Source organism: Rhinatrema bivittatum, chromosome 3 (assembly GCF_901001135.1).
Source record: "Rhinatrema bivittatum chromosome 3, aRhiBiv1.1, whole genome shotgun sequence".
NCBI lineage: Eukaryota > Metazoa > Chordata > Amphibia > Gymnophiona > Rhinatrematidae > Rhinatrema > Rhinatrema bivittatum.
Window position 1 is genome coordinate 450,336,896 of NC_042617.1, and position 17,518 is coordinate 450,354,413.

The 17,518-nt window shown below is 42.7% G+C and overlaps 1 protein-coding gene across 1 annotated transcript in view; it reads right to left on the reverse strand.

The window, feature by feature from the left end:
- Positions 1-17,518, reverse strand: part of NOL10 (nucleolar protein 10) — a 226,040-nt gene that overhangs the window by 119,220 nt on the left and 89,302 nt on the right. The window contains exons 11-13 of the mRNA XM_029595891.1: positions 16,535-16,680; positions 13,398-13,468; positions 10,476-10,528 (exon numbers count right to left, since the gene is read on the reverse strand). Of these exons, the coding sequence (XP_029451751.1) occupies positions 10,476-10,528; positions 13,398-13,468; positions 16,535-16,680 (270 nt within the window). The remainder of the gene's footprint in view (positions 1-10,475; positions 10,529-13,397; positions 13,469-16,534; positions 16,681-17,518) is intronic.

Consider the following 17,518-nt stretch of genomic DNA (forward strand, 5'->3'; position numbering starts at 1 on the left):
AACTGCTTTGGCCTTTAAGAGGGAGGAGAGCTCCACTAGTAACAGAAATGACGGCAGAAAAGGACCAAATGATCCAGTCTGCCCAGCAAGATTATGCCAGTATCTGCTGCACTGTGCAGGTTACCCTCGTGCTTATCAGTTTCCCAGACCATAAAAAGTCATGGCCCTCGGATGCTGTTTGAATCCAATTTCTATTAACCCTTGCCATGGAAGCAGAGAGAAATGATGGAGCTGCATCAAAAGTATCAGGCTTAGTGATTAAGAGTAGTAAACGCTGCATCAGCAAGTTACCCCATGTTTATTTGTTCCCCAAACTGTAAAAGTTGGGCCCTTGTTGGTTGCTGTCTAATCCAATTCCCCCTTTCCCACTGCTGTTGAAGTAGAGGCCAATGATGAAGTTGTATTAACAGTATCAAGGGTTATTTGTTAAGGGTAGCAACTGCCACACCAGCAAGTTACCCGCGGTTACCCCCATGCACTCTATTTCCATCCTCTAGAATTTAGGGATCCACAGTGTTTAATCCCATGCCCCTTTGAATTCCTTCACTGTTTTCATCTTCACCACCTCCTCGGGAAGGACATGCCTGGCATTCACCACCCTCTCCGTGAAGAAATATGTCCTGACAATGGATCTGAGTCGTCCTCCCTGGAAATCTATTTCATGACCTCTAGTTCTATTGGATTTCTTTCCAACAGAAAATGTTTGATGATTGTGCATCATTAAAACTTTTCAGGTATATGAAGGTCTGTACCTCCTGATGCACTACCAGTTCCCAAGATGGGCATGGAGAGCAATCTGGTGGAACACCCAATAGATTCAATTGGTACCCTTGACGGACGATGGACAGAACCCACTGGTCCGAGGTTATACTGGACCACTGATTCGCAAAGAGCCACAGCCTGCCCCTAACTGGAAGGCCCATCGTCCCAGGTACAGGCAACTGGCCTATGCTCCCTACAACCCAGTCAAAACCCCGTCCCCAGAGTTGACTGAGTAGCTGGGGTTTGGGAGCTTTCTGCTGCCTAGGACAGTCGCGTGAGCTCTAATGGTGTGGACAGGAGCAAGGGGGCAGAGGATATTTCCCATTGGCGAAAGAAAGACTTCCTTGGCCCCCGTCTCGCCAGCCTCCTAAAAGAGGAAAAAAGGTCCAGAGGCTGGTGGAGGGTTCTTGGAGGGTTTCATGGTGGCCCCGAAGCTGGGCTGCAGCATCTTTCACCCTATCTCCAAAGAGATTCTCCCCAGTACATAGCACATCATAGAGTCATTCCTATTCATTTGGTCGGAGATCTGAGGCCCACAGCCATATCATTCTGCGAGCACCGATTCCCGCTGCAGAGACTCTCGATGCCATCTTGAAAAAACATTGTAGGTTGCACGGACCTTGTGTTTTCTGCACTCCAGACCCTTATGCACCAGCAACATGAGGGTGCTCTGCTGCTGTTGAGGCAGCTGCTCAGCCACCTCCTGCACTTGCTTCCAGATGTCTTGTGAGTACTGGCTCATATAGAGCTGATAGGCAGCAATGCAGGCAATGAGCATGGCGCCTTGAAATATATTCCTTCCAAGAGCAGCCATTGCCCTATGTCCTTCACTGGGATCACCAAGGAATGAATCCAAGCATTTGGCCCTCTTGAGGGCAGATTTCACCACCACCCACTGGAGAGGCAGCTGACACTTGTCGAATCCAGCAGCTTTCTGGCTAAGGTAGACCCTGTCTGCCTTAACAGGAGGCATTGTGAGGGGGTGTTCCCAGTAGCAACTTTTTAAGGATCTCATGTACCAGGATTGCCACAATCTCCTTTGGAGGCTCCACAAACTGGAGGATCTTGAGCATTTTATTTATTTATTTGCTTTTATATACAGACATTCAATCGCGATATCACAACGGTTTACAGATAACTGAACAAATAAGGCAAGATCTGCTTATTTTACTTGTAACATGGTAACTGGTATATACTAGAAAAATTAGAACTATTTATATAACATTTCAACTTGGGAATACAACAAAGATTTCGATCTAAATAAAGTCTTAGTGAGGTGGAGTCCTTGAGGGAAGGCTTTTAAAGGCGGCTAAGGGGGGGGGAGGGGGGGAGGGAGAGTATGGTTGGCTGTGGGGTGTATGGTGGGCTGTAGGGTGGGTTTCATAGGTAGGTGACAGTGGTATGGTTTCATGTTCGAGGCAAGGAATGAGCCTGGGGGGAGGCTAGGTATCTGGCGGGAAGGCTTTTCTGAAAAGCCAGGTTTTGAGTTGTTTTATGAATACTTGTGTGGAGGGTTCATTTCTGAGTAGGGGCGGGAGGAGTTCCTTGTTTACGGGTTGAGGTGAGGTGTGCTGCTTTGGAGTTTGGAACGGTGAGGAGGCCAGAGTCTGAAGATCTGAGGTTTCTTTGTGCGGAGTATGGGAATATGGAGGTGTTTAACCAGTTCATCTCGTTGTTGTTTATTTTTTTGTGGATGAGGGTGAGGGTTTTGTATTGAATTCTTTGGCTGATGGGAAGCCAGTGAAGTTCTTTTAGTGTAGGTGTGATGTGGTTGCATTTTTTTATGTTTGCGATGGACCTGGCGGCGGTGTTTTGAAGTACCTGAAGAGGTCTGATGGTGGTTTTGGGGAGGCCAAGGAGTAATGTGCCTGTCATCCTCCTCCTCTGTTAATATCTGAAAAGGGATGGCTTCCGCCATCACCCTCACTAAACCTGCAAAGGTTAAGTCCTCAGGTAGAGACTTCCTTCGCTCTTCTAGAGAAGGGTCTGAAGGGAGACCCTTGGAAGACTCTGAAACGTCATCCCCCCAGGAGTCAAAGTTCCTCATCCTTACTGTAAGCCACAGGGGATGGACTCCTAGATGCTCGGCCTTCATTCAGAGGTGCAGACACTGGTAAAACTAGATGGGGGCGGCCGGCCTCGATGGAGCTTCCTCTTCGGAGGAATTGGTGACTACCACTGTATTGGTAGGGGGAGGACTCTATGCCCCCTGGACACTGATGCTGTCCTGGGAACCAACACCAGCTAGGTCAGTAATGCACCGATGAGCATGTTGAGCTTCTCCATAAGACCATAAGAAATTGCCATGTTGGGTCAGACCAAGGGTCCATCAAGCCCAGCATCCTGTCACCAACAGAGGCCAAACCAGGCCACAAGAACCTGGCAATTACCCAAACACTAAGAAGATCCCATGCTACTGATGCAATTAATAGCAGTGGCTATTCCCTAAGTAAACTTGATTAATAGCCGTTAATGGACTTCTTCTCCAGAAGCGGTACGAGGATGGGAGGTACTGGGATGGTGCCATCGGCCTAAAGCTCTGCAGTGCTGGGTCCGCTACTAGCTAGTCTCTGCACTCCAACACCTCCTCCAACATTGCCAATGCCAACATTGACTGGGAGGAAGGAGGGGTGGCCAGATCCTCTTCGGACCCTCAAGTTGGATTGGTAACTAGCATCAGACCTGGTGGAGACCATCGCAGATCCCTGGCATCAATATTGGCACTCCTGGCCACAGGGTCATTTCAGGGCATCACAGCCAAAACCAGTGCATCCCCGTGCCTGGCACCATGCATTGACGGGGACCAATGCCGATGCTTCTTCAGCTTCCCCTTGATGCTTGGCCCGGTCTTTCCCCAATGCAGAGGTCAATGACGAGGAACCAGATGTCCTTGGCCTGGAGGAGATCGACAACAGTCGGTCTCCGGCGCCCCATCCGTCGAAGGAACTGAAGGTCCTGCCGATATCAATGGCTTGGTGTCCATCGGGGTGGCTTCTTGGTCCTTCAATGCCAATGGCTCGGACTTCTTCGATCCGCAGAGCTGCTCCATCTTGACGAATCGAAGCAGATGTCCCTTCTAGGTCATTTGGATGCATAAGCGGCAACCCCGGCAACATGAGATGCCTCCAGGCAGAGGATGCGGATCCATGATGGACACTGTCCTCAGGCATCAGGGGCATCGCTGAAAACCGGATGTGGCCATGTCAGAAGAAACAAAAAGGGCATGAACCAAAAATGGCGGCGGGGCAGCGATTGCCGGCAGTCACCGATGCACCACTGCGACGGGGTATCGACCGCAAAAGGAAACTTACCCAAATCGCCAAAAACACTGACTAGGAGACGCTACGGGAAGGCTACAGAGAGGGACCCGGCAATGGAACAACGAAGAAAAACCCATGCAAATCGCAAGAAAAAGCAAGTTTTTCACAAGGCCAAAAAACAGCCAAAGCGAGCTTACTCACACAACGAAGTTTACAGCTCCAAGGAAAAGAAGAGACTGAAGGGGGACCCATGTGGACACGTGGTATAGGGCATGCTGGGCATGCTCAGTGTGCCTAGTCAAAGTTCTAGTAACTTTGACATAAGTTTTCCCTATTGGGGGCTCCATCTGATGTCACCCATGTGTGAGGGTTACCATCCTGCTTGTCCTTGGAGAATTAAGGATATAGTTGAATTTTGTTGCTTCATGTTAATATACTAACTTAGGATTCACCTTCCCTGCCCCTTATCTACCCACCCCATTTCCTGCTTTTCTTTTATAGATTGTGGAACACTGACCTGATTCTTGCAGCTTTACCCCTGTTCTCAAACTCCACCTATTATGCCACCTTTGAGAAACACATTTTTCTTGTCTGTTTTTACTAGACAGTAAGCTCTATAGTGAAAGGACTCTTATGTGTATCTGTACTGTGCTGCATACTTCCTGTATAGCTTTATGCATAAATGTTAGTATTTATTCATTTAATATACCGTCAATCTGTGGACAACCTAGATGGTGTACAATTAGTCAATAGATAAGAGTAGTAGTTTATATCACACTTGTTATGAAAACAAATCGTTTTACATAGTCCTAAATTGTCATTAAATACATCCTTTGATTTTTTTTTTTAATCTGTTTTCTCCTTTTCCTTTCTACTTCCAATTCAGTCAGAATCAGTGCTGGGAACTGGCACTATGAGCCTTTATGTACACTACCTAGGAAGTTTCTTGTTTAGCATCCTCTCCCAACTTACTTTAATCATTGTGGTGACAATCCTCAGCAGTGTGCCATGACACAGAGCTCATTTTTAATCAGGGGCCCTAAAGTCACTAGGTGTCACTACTCTACAAGGACTATGCCCTCCCTTCTCTTCAGGGGCTTCGAGCACTGCCTCTGGAGCATCACCAGTCCTGAATGACATGAAGAGTGGCAGGCTTGAGCTGGGAATCAAACCCAAATTCATCCACATGACACTATGCAGCACCACCACAGAGCCACCCTTATCCCCATATTTTAATCCTTTTGCTTCCTTTGTTGGGAGCACTAACAAACAAAATGTACTTTAGATATATTTTTTCCCAGCTAAATTTAAATAATAGTACAGTAAAAGTATAAATGATGATCATTAAAACAAGGTGCCTGAGATTTGATTTCTTATGTTTAAACAGGAATCGTCAGTATAGGGATCGCCAGTTGTGTTGGCAAAGTGTTCCCAGCGATGGCGTTGCAGTAAATAGAGCTCTCAGAACTGAAAACACAAACTTTTAGAACTTTTAAGCAGGACAAAACGCGGCAATTTAAGAGATTCAAATTTAACTCTCAAACAATTTCTGTTCTTCAAGCCAGTTGGGGATGTTTTGGCAGTAGTGTTGAGAATTAAGGAGGGGGGGGGGGGGGGAGCGGGGAGGAGCACCAGTCAACAGTGCAATGGCGACATCTAATGGCCAGACTTGGGGTGTGCCTGCGTACAAAGTTCTGGAAGGGAGCCACTGTCTGAAGCAGTTTTTCAAAACCCAGATTTTTAGGATATCCATAATGAATATGCACGAGGTAGATTATCAGAGGCTCAGTGTATCCAAATCTAATGCATACTCAGTGGGGAAATCCTACAATTCCTGAATGGATAGGTGTGCCTCCAGGACAGGGTTGGGAAACACTGGTCTGAAGGAGTGTCAGGGCAAGAGTTAGGCAGGATAGAAAGGCATGGGGGAGGGAAGGTGGGTAATGCTCTGGTAGTTGGGAACAAAGGCTCATGGCACCAGACCCCAGTCCTGGCTCTCAGTGAGCTGGAAGCAAAGGCACTAGAGGCAACTCCTAGATCAATAAAAATTGAACTTTTGACCAGTTATGTGGTGTGGGAGGGTTTTATCCTGTGCTGCAGGGTATGCCTATGTGCTTGCTGTTGGAAAACTTATTTTATCTTGAAAGCCCTACCTTTCCAGAAACTCACAAGATGGATTACAATTCTAAAGACATAAAATATAACCCAGTCTCCCACCTGCCCATCCAAATCATACATGTTCCTTATTTGCACAGCACCCTTCTTTTAGGCAGATTCAGTCTTATGGTGTTTTCCCAGATGTATCATACCAACTTTACATAAAAGTGACAGGAATAAGTTATGAGGGCTTTTTTTGTTTATTTTAAAGTGTGAAACTCCTAATTCTTGAATATCTCTATCTAAAATTTGCTAATATTTGTTTCCCCATCTCACATATGCTTCAGGAACACACAGCAAAGCCTCGGACCCACCTTGTACGGTTAATCTGAGACCTTTGCAATGGTAAATGACAGTCTGCTACGTAAGAGGGAGTCTCACCAAATCCATAGTTGAAGTAATGTCGTCCAAAGTATTTTCTTTTGACTGATCATTCTAAGGGAGGATGCAATGAGCCATCCCTTCAGTAAAATAGAGAAGTGTGATAAGACCGTCATAGTTATAGGGGATTCTGAGCATTGAAATTTTAGGTTATTGTGAACTCTCTTGATGGTCTTGTATTACACTGCAGTGTCTTGGAAGGCTGTAAAGTGCTGTGATGTATAGCAGTGCTATAGACAAGTAGTAAGGCAACTAAACCAAATAAATTAATCTAGTTGCTTTGTTGAACCACTAATATATGTGGAATTAAAGATCAACAAACAAGTTATAGGTATGCCTAACTCTCGAAAGCTACTCACAAATGAATTAAATTAGTTCAATAAAACGTAATGCCTAGAAGTTGTTTGCAGACCTGGATTTCCACGTGTTACCAAGAAATGGAAGGAAATGAAGCAGGTAAAGACAAGCATGCTAGGCATTGTAATTCAGAAGGCAGTGCAACACAGCAGCAATGCCTGCAAGAAAATCCCATACTGAATTAAAAAGGACACTGGCCATTACATGGCAGAGCTTCAATGCTGAACTAACATCGGGCCAAATTCTATGAATGCCAGAACAATACAATGATAATTTCATGTTTACAAATTAAGAAACACTGTTGGGGGTCAATATTCAAAGCCATTCAGCCAGATAACAGCAGCCTCCTTTTTGAACAAAATCAAGGACCTTCGAGGACACCATCAAGACATTCCCCCTCCTGGAGACATAGATAAGTCTGACCACACCAGACAGAGATAAGGGATTCATTTACCCCAATCATTGATTGGTTTCAGAAAAACTCTGCTTTACGTCCAACGATCTGCACCCTAGATCCATGCCCATACAAGCTAGTAAAGCTAGCAGGTGAGCGCCTCACAACCTGGTGAACAAAATTATATATTCCTCGCTCACTGTGGGCATGTTCTCCACTGATCTAAGAAAAGCTGTAGTGTGGCCACTTATTAAAAATAAAAATCAGACCTGGATCCAGACAAGCTGGAAAACTACCACCCAGTGTCAAATGATAAATCCATGTTATTTTGAATTTACTGTAGATTTTATGCTATAAGAACATAAGAACATAAGAAATTGCCATGCTGGGTCAGACCAAGTCCATCAAGCCCAGCATCCTGTTTCCAACAGAGGCCAAAACCAGGCCACAAGAACCTGGCAATTACCCAAACACTAAGAAGATCCCATGCTACTGATGCAATTAATAGCAGTGGCTATTCCCTAAGTAAAATTGATTAATAGCCATTAATGGACTTCTCCTCCAAGAACTTATCCAAACCTTTTTTGAACCCAGCTACACTAACTGCACCAACCACATCCTCTGGCAACAAATTCCAGAGCTTTATTGTGCGTTGAGTGAAAAAGAATTTTCTCCAATTAGTCTTAAATGTGCTACTTGCTAACTTCATGGAATGCCCCCTAGTCCTTCTATTATTCGAAAGTGAAAAGAACCAAGTCACATCTACTCGTTCAAGACCTCTCATGATCTTAAAGACCTCTATCATATATTAAGATATGTTAGACATTGCTATGATTAAGAATATTTTTAAATATTTGTGGAATCTTTGGAATGTTATTTTAAGGTCCTTAAACCATAATATATTTATTTATTTATTTAAGGTTTTTATATACCGGCAATCATGAGCACATATCTTGCTAGTTTACATGAAACGGGAGTGCATTAGATACATCAACTAGAACAGTGGTGATCGAAGGAGCAGTTACAAATAACAGGGGTAGCAGAACTTGGATAAGAAGGAAGAGATAGGAAAGAATAAACGGTTAAACGTTTGTATGAAATTAGGAGATAGGAAAGAATAGGATAAGAATAAGGATAAGAATAAGAATAGGAGATAGGAAAGAAATTAAGAGATAGGAAAGAATAAACGGTTAAACGTTTGTATGAAACGTTTGTATGAAATTAGGTCACCTATTTGATGGTTTTTATGAAGTATTGTAATAACAACAGTGTGTGAGCAGAGTCACTTAGGGTTCCTTTTCTTTTGGATGTATAGCTCAAATTATTGTGAACCCATTTTTGTTTACCTTCAGTTGCATTGTACCTGGTGGGATACCTGGGACTGACCAGGGCACCCATCCGTGTTATTGACTTGGAGCTCACATCCCAGGGCACAGTCTATATACTTATCTGGCCTGTCATTATGGCACAGGAGATGAGGAGATAACGCTGCTGGCTCCATCCAGGTCTGCCATTCGACAGAGCACCTCAGAGCCAGTCGCTGCTATATTAGATGCAGCTGCCATGGCACAGAGTTCTTAAGAGGCCAATAAAAACCAAGGGGCTCATGAGGTAATAGGCGCACATGGGAATTCCTGCACATGCTCAGTAAAGTCTTTACTGAGCTCTAAGAGTTGGCTCTGTGCCGACGCTGTCGGATGTCATTACCCATACATTATAATTAATTCATGCCTGCTTATATACGGAGAATGGTTGTAATGTAATCGTGTCCTTAAAAGGGTAGGTGGTGGGGCGTTAAGCCCTCTCCCCGCCATAAAGTACAGATGCTCGGTCTCAACCAAAAGGCCAAAAAGGGACCGCTTTCAGCTCATGACAGATCTGACGTATGGATTTTAGCCAAAAAACGAGAAGTAAATACTTCCTTTCTTTAAGATGCAAAACGGCTGTATCTATGATTAGTTTCAATAAGGACATTTAAAGAGGTTGTTGGTAGCAGCTTGAAGAGTCTGACTTTTGACTATAAAGGACAAATGCGAAACATTCGGCCTTAGCTACCAAACTATAAAGTAAACTAAGTTTTATACCCCTAATATGAATTCAACTTTCTATAGTTATATTTGTTAGCTTTCTTATACCGACATTCGTGGGTACATCATGCCGGTTCTATATGTAACATCACAGTAAATGATGGCAGATAAAGACCAAGTGGCCCATCCAGTCTGATTACAAAGATGTCTATTTTGGTCTTATATTCAAACATTCTACCAAGCATCTTCTAAAGCTCTACCTATAATAATTTTTTTTTTTAGCATTTGAATAGCTAGCTCTTTCTGTTGTATTTCAATAGTGTTTATTTTTCTTAATTAAAAAAAAGTCCAATCTTCATTTACTTTTATGCTCTGTCAACTTATTTGAAATACTGTGGCATTCTGTTTGAAATTAAACAAGAAAAAAAAGCTTTTTGGTAGTGCACTTTTTTAATGAAATAAAGACAGGTTTCATTCCAGAAATGAAGCTAACCGATAACATTTGAGTATACCAAACATTTGCTTCTCATACCATTATTTTCCAGTGAGATAATTAGTGCTTATACTTGGAAACAACTTATTTTATAGCTTGCTAGGGAATTTAATGCTCATGGGATTTATCTAAAGAGTTGAAGTCCCCTGCAGGTGAGCTCTCTCAAATTAATCTATGCCAAGGAGTTACAGCTCCAAAGATGCCTTCCATTTAAAATCCCAACCTTTGCCTTCCTGCTAACACTGCCAACTTGGAAGGCAATTACTGCAAACAGGGATGATAACAGCTTTTATGATACAATCCAGCTCCCAGACGTCAAGGGTCCACAATCTCTAACCCATTTCACAAAAGCCGCTGAACTCTAGAGTGTTAGTGTAGGTCACTACCAGGTCTGGGCTAGATTTGAACTGGTGTCCTAGAGGTGAAATACTTTATTGCCAATCCAGGGGAACCACTCAAGCTGCATTTCCAGATTCATCCATGCAACAACTCAGTCTGAAAATCACAAGTTAGAAGATTCCACTTTCATCGAATTGTAAACCCCTAAAAGACCACTGTACAAAGAGTCCTGAAAACAACTTCCTTTACTCGTATTTAAATCAATACCTTAGGGAAACATCATTAAATAATTTTTCCAGTCTTACCGGAATGTAGTAAATGTTCATTTTAGGAGCTTCATTGGCAGTGAGCAGCATTCCTGAAGACAGAAAACATGACCTTGTAAAATTATTTGATAACAAATTTTATTTTTCTTACTGACTTATATTTACAAGTATTCAAGGACGAAACCAGTCTTTGTCAGAAACAAATCCTATTTCTATACTAATCATGCAACCTCTTAAAAATGAATGCTTTAGAAGCCTTGGATACTAAAAACCAACTACTTTGCTGTTGCCATAAAATGATGATCACACACAAAAAATGCATATTTTTTAATTGAATTCTATACAAAAAGCACGCTAACCACTTAGCAGCTTGATTGGTGTTGGGCATTAAAGTGAAGGAAAACCGGAAAGTTCTATCTTGAAAACTAGGGATGTAAAACATTAACCATTTAAATCAGAGGTGTAGCCTGGGAGGCAATTATTTATTTATTAAAATCTGACATTCCACAAATTCCTTGCATTCCGCCAGCGCATCACCATAAGGCACTACCGCGCGGGGTCTCTTCATTGGGGAGGGATGGGAAGCCCGCCAGCTCGTCACCACAGGGCACCGCCATTCACGGCTAGTGCTGGCTTTTCTGAAGCCCTGTGCAAACGATTACTGGACTGGCCCCTCCTCATTCTGGGTTTTTTTTTTGTTTTTTTTTTAACATTTAATTTGTATTCTTTTTAACAATCAGGGTCAGTGCAAGGGTATTAGGCACCTAAGTGAATCTAACAGCTTTGTGCCCACCTTCCCTTACCACGGCCCTCTCTACACACAATTTCAAATTATGCATTTATAATAAAAAAAAATGTAATTGAAAACACAAAGTACAGTCTTTTGAAGCAAAAATATCACAACATTATATAACTTATATTTACAGCTGTAGTGTCAACCAGAAAATGCTGCATAAAAACCAAAAAGAACCTTGTAACATATATAGTATTAGGACTATTGTAATGCATGTTGGGTGTGGGTTTGGTCCTCAGAAAGCCATAAGTGAACTAAATTACAATATAATGAACCTCCCATTCCAAAACAGCACTAACCGCCAGCACTCAGTTACAACCCTATGAAAAGGTGACCCTGCAAACATCACACAAGGCCCTAACACACCAATATACCCTCCTATTAGGAAGACAAAACAACCCAAGCTTCTATAGATCCTTACCTAGAAATGACACATTAGCAGAATGCTTAACCACAATCACACATGGAACCTAAACAGACCCTCACCAAATACAGAATAAAATGACTATAAAGTAATAATACAAACTACAGACAAAAACTGAACCATAAACCATAAAAGGCCAGCCTATATATGCAGTGCAACAATAGAAAAACAGAAATATTATAATTACTCAAAGCATCAAAATATAAAATCAGGAAGTATAAATCAATAAAAGTAAAACCATACTAATAAAAAGAATATTTCAAAACAGCTGACAAAATAACATCCAATAATATAAAACTCATAAGATCAATAAAATATTTCAAAACAGCAGACAAAGAGACCCAATAATTAAAAATAAGGATAAAAAATGCTCTGCTCTCTCACTTACATAAGCTCTCAATCACACTTTTACATACATGCTGACTCTTTCTCTCACTTAAACACACAGGCTCTCAATCACAGAAACGTGTTCTCTCACATCCACAAAGGCTGTATCTGTTTCTCATACAAACAGGCTCTCAATCACATACTTACACACGTCTCTCACACACACATGCTCGCTCGCTCACACTCTCCCCCCACCGAAGAACTGGTGTCAGAAGCCTCCTCCTCTTCCAGCCTTGAGAAAGGAGTCCTATCGGTCGCAAGGGCTCACGTTGCTCCTTTTGGTTGCTCCAGGCCATGCTGCTCTTCTTTTTCGGGCCGATATGGCATGCAGATCTCTTCTTCCCATGCGCACGGTCGCTGCACAGACAGGACTTCCTCTTCAGGCTGCTGCTAGTGCCTCCGAGCGCTTGTATCTTCCAGCACTCCTGCTACGTTCTGCACGGGCAGAGGAAGAGTTTCCATCTCGCTGAGGCAGGGAGCCTGAAGTTTGGCAACACACTGGTTGAGAATTGCTGCTCTAGGCGGCTGCGGGCCTCATCTTCTGCTACCTGGCAGGATGGGCTCCCCCCGTGGCCGCGGACTTCCTCTTCTTCTGCTGCCAGGTGGTATGGGCTACCCCCATGGCCGTGGGCCTCCTCTTCTTCTGCTGCCAGGCGGGATGGGCTACCCCCGTGGCCGCCCTCCTCTTCTGTCACCAGGCAGGCCGGGTTCCCCCTGTGGCCATCTAAGTCCCCATGACATGCAAATGTATCTCATGCATATTCACTGTGGATATCCTGGAAAAATCTGACCAGCTATGGGGTTCCCCTGGACAGGTTTGGGAAGCCCTGGGTTAAACTACCCACATTTTCCATTCCTTGCCATGCATTAATCTAAAGTAAATGCAAACCACAACACAATGCATGCTCTGTATGTCCAATACTGTTCACCACCATGTTTTATACTAGAAACTACTCTGTATTTTCCTGTGGCTCATTCATGGGCCTATGTTTTCCCTGCACATGGAAATGTGGTGACTAAACCTTCCTTCACTGGAACAGTCAAGCATCCATCAATCCGTACATCACAGACTCTCTAAGTTAATTACATGGGAGAACTCAGACTGGATTAAATTAGACTCAATTTTAGAGGTCAGAAAATGAAGTCACCGCACTACAGGCAATCAGATAAGGCCGTCTGTTCTCAAAGCTGAACTACAGCAGTGCATTAGGAAATGAAAAATCACAGAAAACATTTAAGGAATGGAAACAGAAATATTTGTATTATTAATGAAAAAAACAGGACTACTGGGTCTCAATGTTGTACAGAATATTTTGTGCTTGCGCATTGAACGTTATCAGCATTTTATGTTACAGACCTGAATTTGGATAAAGGCAGACGTCATTAACATCGTGCTCAGGCTCAATTGATGTAAATATTTTCCCTGAAACGGCAGGAATAAAAAAAAGACAGATGAGCACATCCCTTTGAATGGCAGAATCAGAAAATAAAGTGCACAAAATAATCATTTTGACTCCATCCACATAGAAAGAAAGGTGAAATGGACTAACATGGCAGCTACATTCCCTTAACTCACTTCACACAAAAAGTTTTTTTCTTTTCTTTTTTTAAAATGCTTGTGCAGGAGAGAAAACAAAATGACAAGCCCATTATATAAGAGAGGTTGCACAATGGTTAGGCTAATCAGTGAATTATACACTCCAAACCTGGGGAGGAGAAGGGACACAAACACCTACTCTTGGATGGGAGTGGCTAATTCTCTCACTTGATGGGAAGGAGTTTAATCTCCATGCTGCCACCCAAACATCAGTTTTACTGGACTATACTGGAAGAGTTTAGCCATAGGAATGCCCAAGTATTATGAATCTGCAACAAAAAAACCGACTATTTTAATCAGACCTCCTGAAAGGTCATTATTTTAATTAATCAATATGCATAATTAAGATTAGATCCTCAAGACACATGCTAGGACAGTGAATGCACATTCCTGATAAAACTAATTCAGTGCCATTACAAGTATTGATAAATTGAACTTTTAAATTGCCAAGAACCAAAAGACTAAAAAATATTTACAATTATTTTCTTTATAAATATGGTGGAGTGGGTATAATGTTTTCTAAAGTGTTGCTAGCTCATGATCAAGAGGTTATATCGGATAAAGAGGGTAGATTTTTAGTGGTTAAATTGCAGTTGGCTATACATCTCTATATTTTACTTAATATTTATGCTCTGAACGCTGGTCAGAGCATCTTTTTTTTGAGTCCTTAAGCCAAGTATTGAGTCTACATTTAAGGAGGGTTTGTCATAATTGGTGGCGACTTTAAAATTACTAGGAATCCTGCCTTAAACAACTCTTTGAGGACTGAACAGGGGTGACATCTATCTAGACAAACTGAAGAACCTGGTTACAAAATATGATCATGTCAATAAATGGAGATTACTGAATCCATCTAAATGAGATTACTCTTTTTTGACTCTGCTCATGGTCCTACTCCAGGATAGATTTCTCTCTCATTTACAAAACTTTAGTGTCCCATGTTGTAAATGCTGACATTTGGTACTCTCTCTCTTGGTCTGACCAATCTCCCAGTTTGGTTTGATTTCATTCCTTCTCAAGATGTAGGTAGTAATTTTTGGTGGTTGAATAAAGGTTTGTTGAAGGATTCTAAATTGTTAGCAATTACAGGAAGACAAGCATGCACATTTTAGGGATGATGACAACAGGGGAAACATATGTACAAATTATTTGGGACTTCTTTAAAGCAGTTATTAGGGGAAAATTAATTGTGGGAGCTGCTCAGAAGGAAAAGGAAAATTCAGATAGCAAATGTTGCTTACCTGTAACAGGTGTTCTCACAGGACAGCAGGATGTTAGTCCTCACATATGGGGGACATCACAGGATGGAGCCCAATCACGGAACACTTGTCAAAGTTTCCAGAACTTTGACTGGCCCCTACTGGGCATGCCCAGCATTGGGGCAGAGTTGGACACCTTGCAGGCAAAGGCTTTTCTACCTCGACAGTGAGCTCTCACTCTCGTGTCTCTTGCACACATTTCAAAGTGTGTTTTTTTGTTTGTATTTTCATTCTGCTTTCTGATAGGGATGAATTGGAATATTTTAGCTCAGGTGAGTTTTTAATTACAAGCACTTGGATTACTTTTCTTATTAATGGACCTCACTGTCGGGATGCCCTAATTCTAATACGTCATTAGTTTCCTTTGAAAATACCTCCCTCCGAACCATGTGCTGCTGAGTGTCTGTTGGCTTTCCTCTTTCTTCTCGTTTAAAACCTGCTCTCTCCTCCTTTTTAAAGGTTAGTGTCAGCAGCTTGGTCCCACCCTGGTTAAGGTGGAGCCCATCCCTTCGGAAAAGACTCCCCCCTTCCTCAAAAGGTTCCCCAGTTCCTTACAAAACGGAATCCCTCTTCCTTGCGCTATCAGCCCATCTACACACTGAGATTCCGGAATAGGGAGCATTTCAGAGAATGCCACCCTGGAGGTTCTGGATTTCAGCATTCTACCTAAATGCCTAAATTTGGCTTCCAGAACCTCCCTCCCACATTTTCCTATGTTGCTGGTGCCCACATGTTCCACAACAGCCGGCTCCTCCCCAGCACTGTCTAAAATCCTATCTAGGTGATGCATGAGGTCCGCCACCTTCACACCAGGTAGGCATGTTACCATTCGATCCTCATGCTCACCAGCTGCCTACATTCCTAATAATCGAATCACCAACTATGATAACAGACCTAACCCTTCCCTCATGGGCAGTGGCCCTGGGAGACATCCTCGGTGAAAGAGGACAATGCACCACCTGGAGAGCAGGTCCTTGCTACAGGATCCTTTCCTACTGCACCAAGTTGATGCTCTCCGATCCTGAGACCTTCTTCCTCCAAGGCAGCACCAGGGATGCTTATGGACAATTTTCATCAGAGGTCATCGCCTGAAGAACATGCAGGGTTCCATTCACTAGAGATGTTCTCCCATTTTAAACCCATGGCAAAAATCCTTAGAAACTCGGCCCAAGTGCTATGAAATTATGCACAAAGTAGTTTAGTATGGTAGTACAGATATAAAAGAAACAAGAAGAGTTACATCAAACAACTAGTAAAAACCTCTGAGGCATTTTTCCTGGTTAGATGGCTTACAATTTCTGTCTCATCTCTCCTTGCAACTCTTATGTTGGAATACTCCCTGGCACTTGCAGGAAGATTACTTGAAAGATAGACATTCTTGATTATTTCCAATTCTAGCTTGATTGCAGTAATGAGGAATTTGCTTGGGGTATCAGAATATCCCATCAGTAGCCAGCAAAGAAATTCCAAATTCCATGTACTGTAACAAACTGGGGTGGGGTAGGGGCAGGGGGAAGAACCATAATTTTTTTCTGCAGGTAACAGTTTTTGAACAATTTGACAGTTACTGAAGAAAATGACAGGGTATGACGAATATGAATGTGGACACGCAGTTCAATAATAAGATTACTTACCGTTTCCTTGTTCCACATTTTTATTATTCTTGAATCTGCAGATATGATTAAATCTAAAGGATCGTGAAACTGGATGGATTTAATAGGCAGCCCATACTGGTGATCTTTCACAATTATAGGGCTGTTGGATCGGAGATCATATAACAAAACCTGAAATACAGTACATAATTTATGTTTGATAATCACTAATGCAAAAAAGGATTAATTTTCAACCATGAGATTAGAAGAAATTTGTTTTAAATCTGTTTACATTAACTAAATATATTAGTATGAATACACTACTACTGTAAGAACTGAAGGAACCACAGTCTTTGCCATAAAGTATTGCAGGGGTCCCGCTTCACAAGAGTGGGAACAGGGAGGAGGCTGGCAACTACAGACCTGTTAGCCTCACTTCGGTGGTGGGAAAAGTAATGGAGACACTGCTGAAAGAGAGAATAGTGAACTATCTACAGTCTGGAGAATTGATGGACCAGAGGCAACATGGATTCACCAGGGGAAGATCCTGTCAGACAAATCTGATTAACTTTTTTGACTGGGTAACCAAGGAATTGGATCGAGGAAGAGCGCTTGATATCATATACTTGGATTTCAGCAAAGCTTTTGATACGGTTCCGCACAGGAGACTGGTGAATAAAACGAGAAGCTTAGGAGTGAGGGCCGAGGTGGTGACCTGGATTGCAAATTGGCTGACAGACAGAAGACAATGTGTGATGGTAAATGGAACCTTCTCTGAAGAGAGAGCGGTTTTAAGCGGTGTACCGCAAGGATCGGTGTTGGGACCGGTCCTGTTCAATATCTTTGTGAGCGACATTGCGGACGGGATAGAAGGTAAGGTTTGTCTTTTTGCGGATGACATGAAGATCAGCAACAGAGTGGACACGCCGGAAGGAGTGGAGAGAATGAGACGGGATCTAAGGAAACTGGAAGAGTGGTCGAAGATATGGCAGCTCAGATTCAATGCCAAGAAGTGCAAAGTCATGCATAT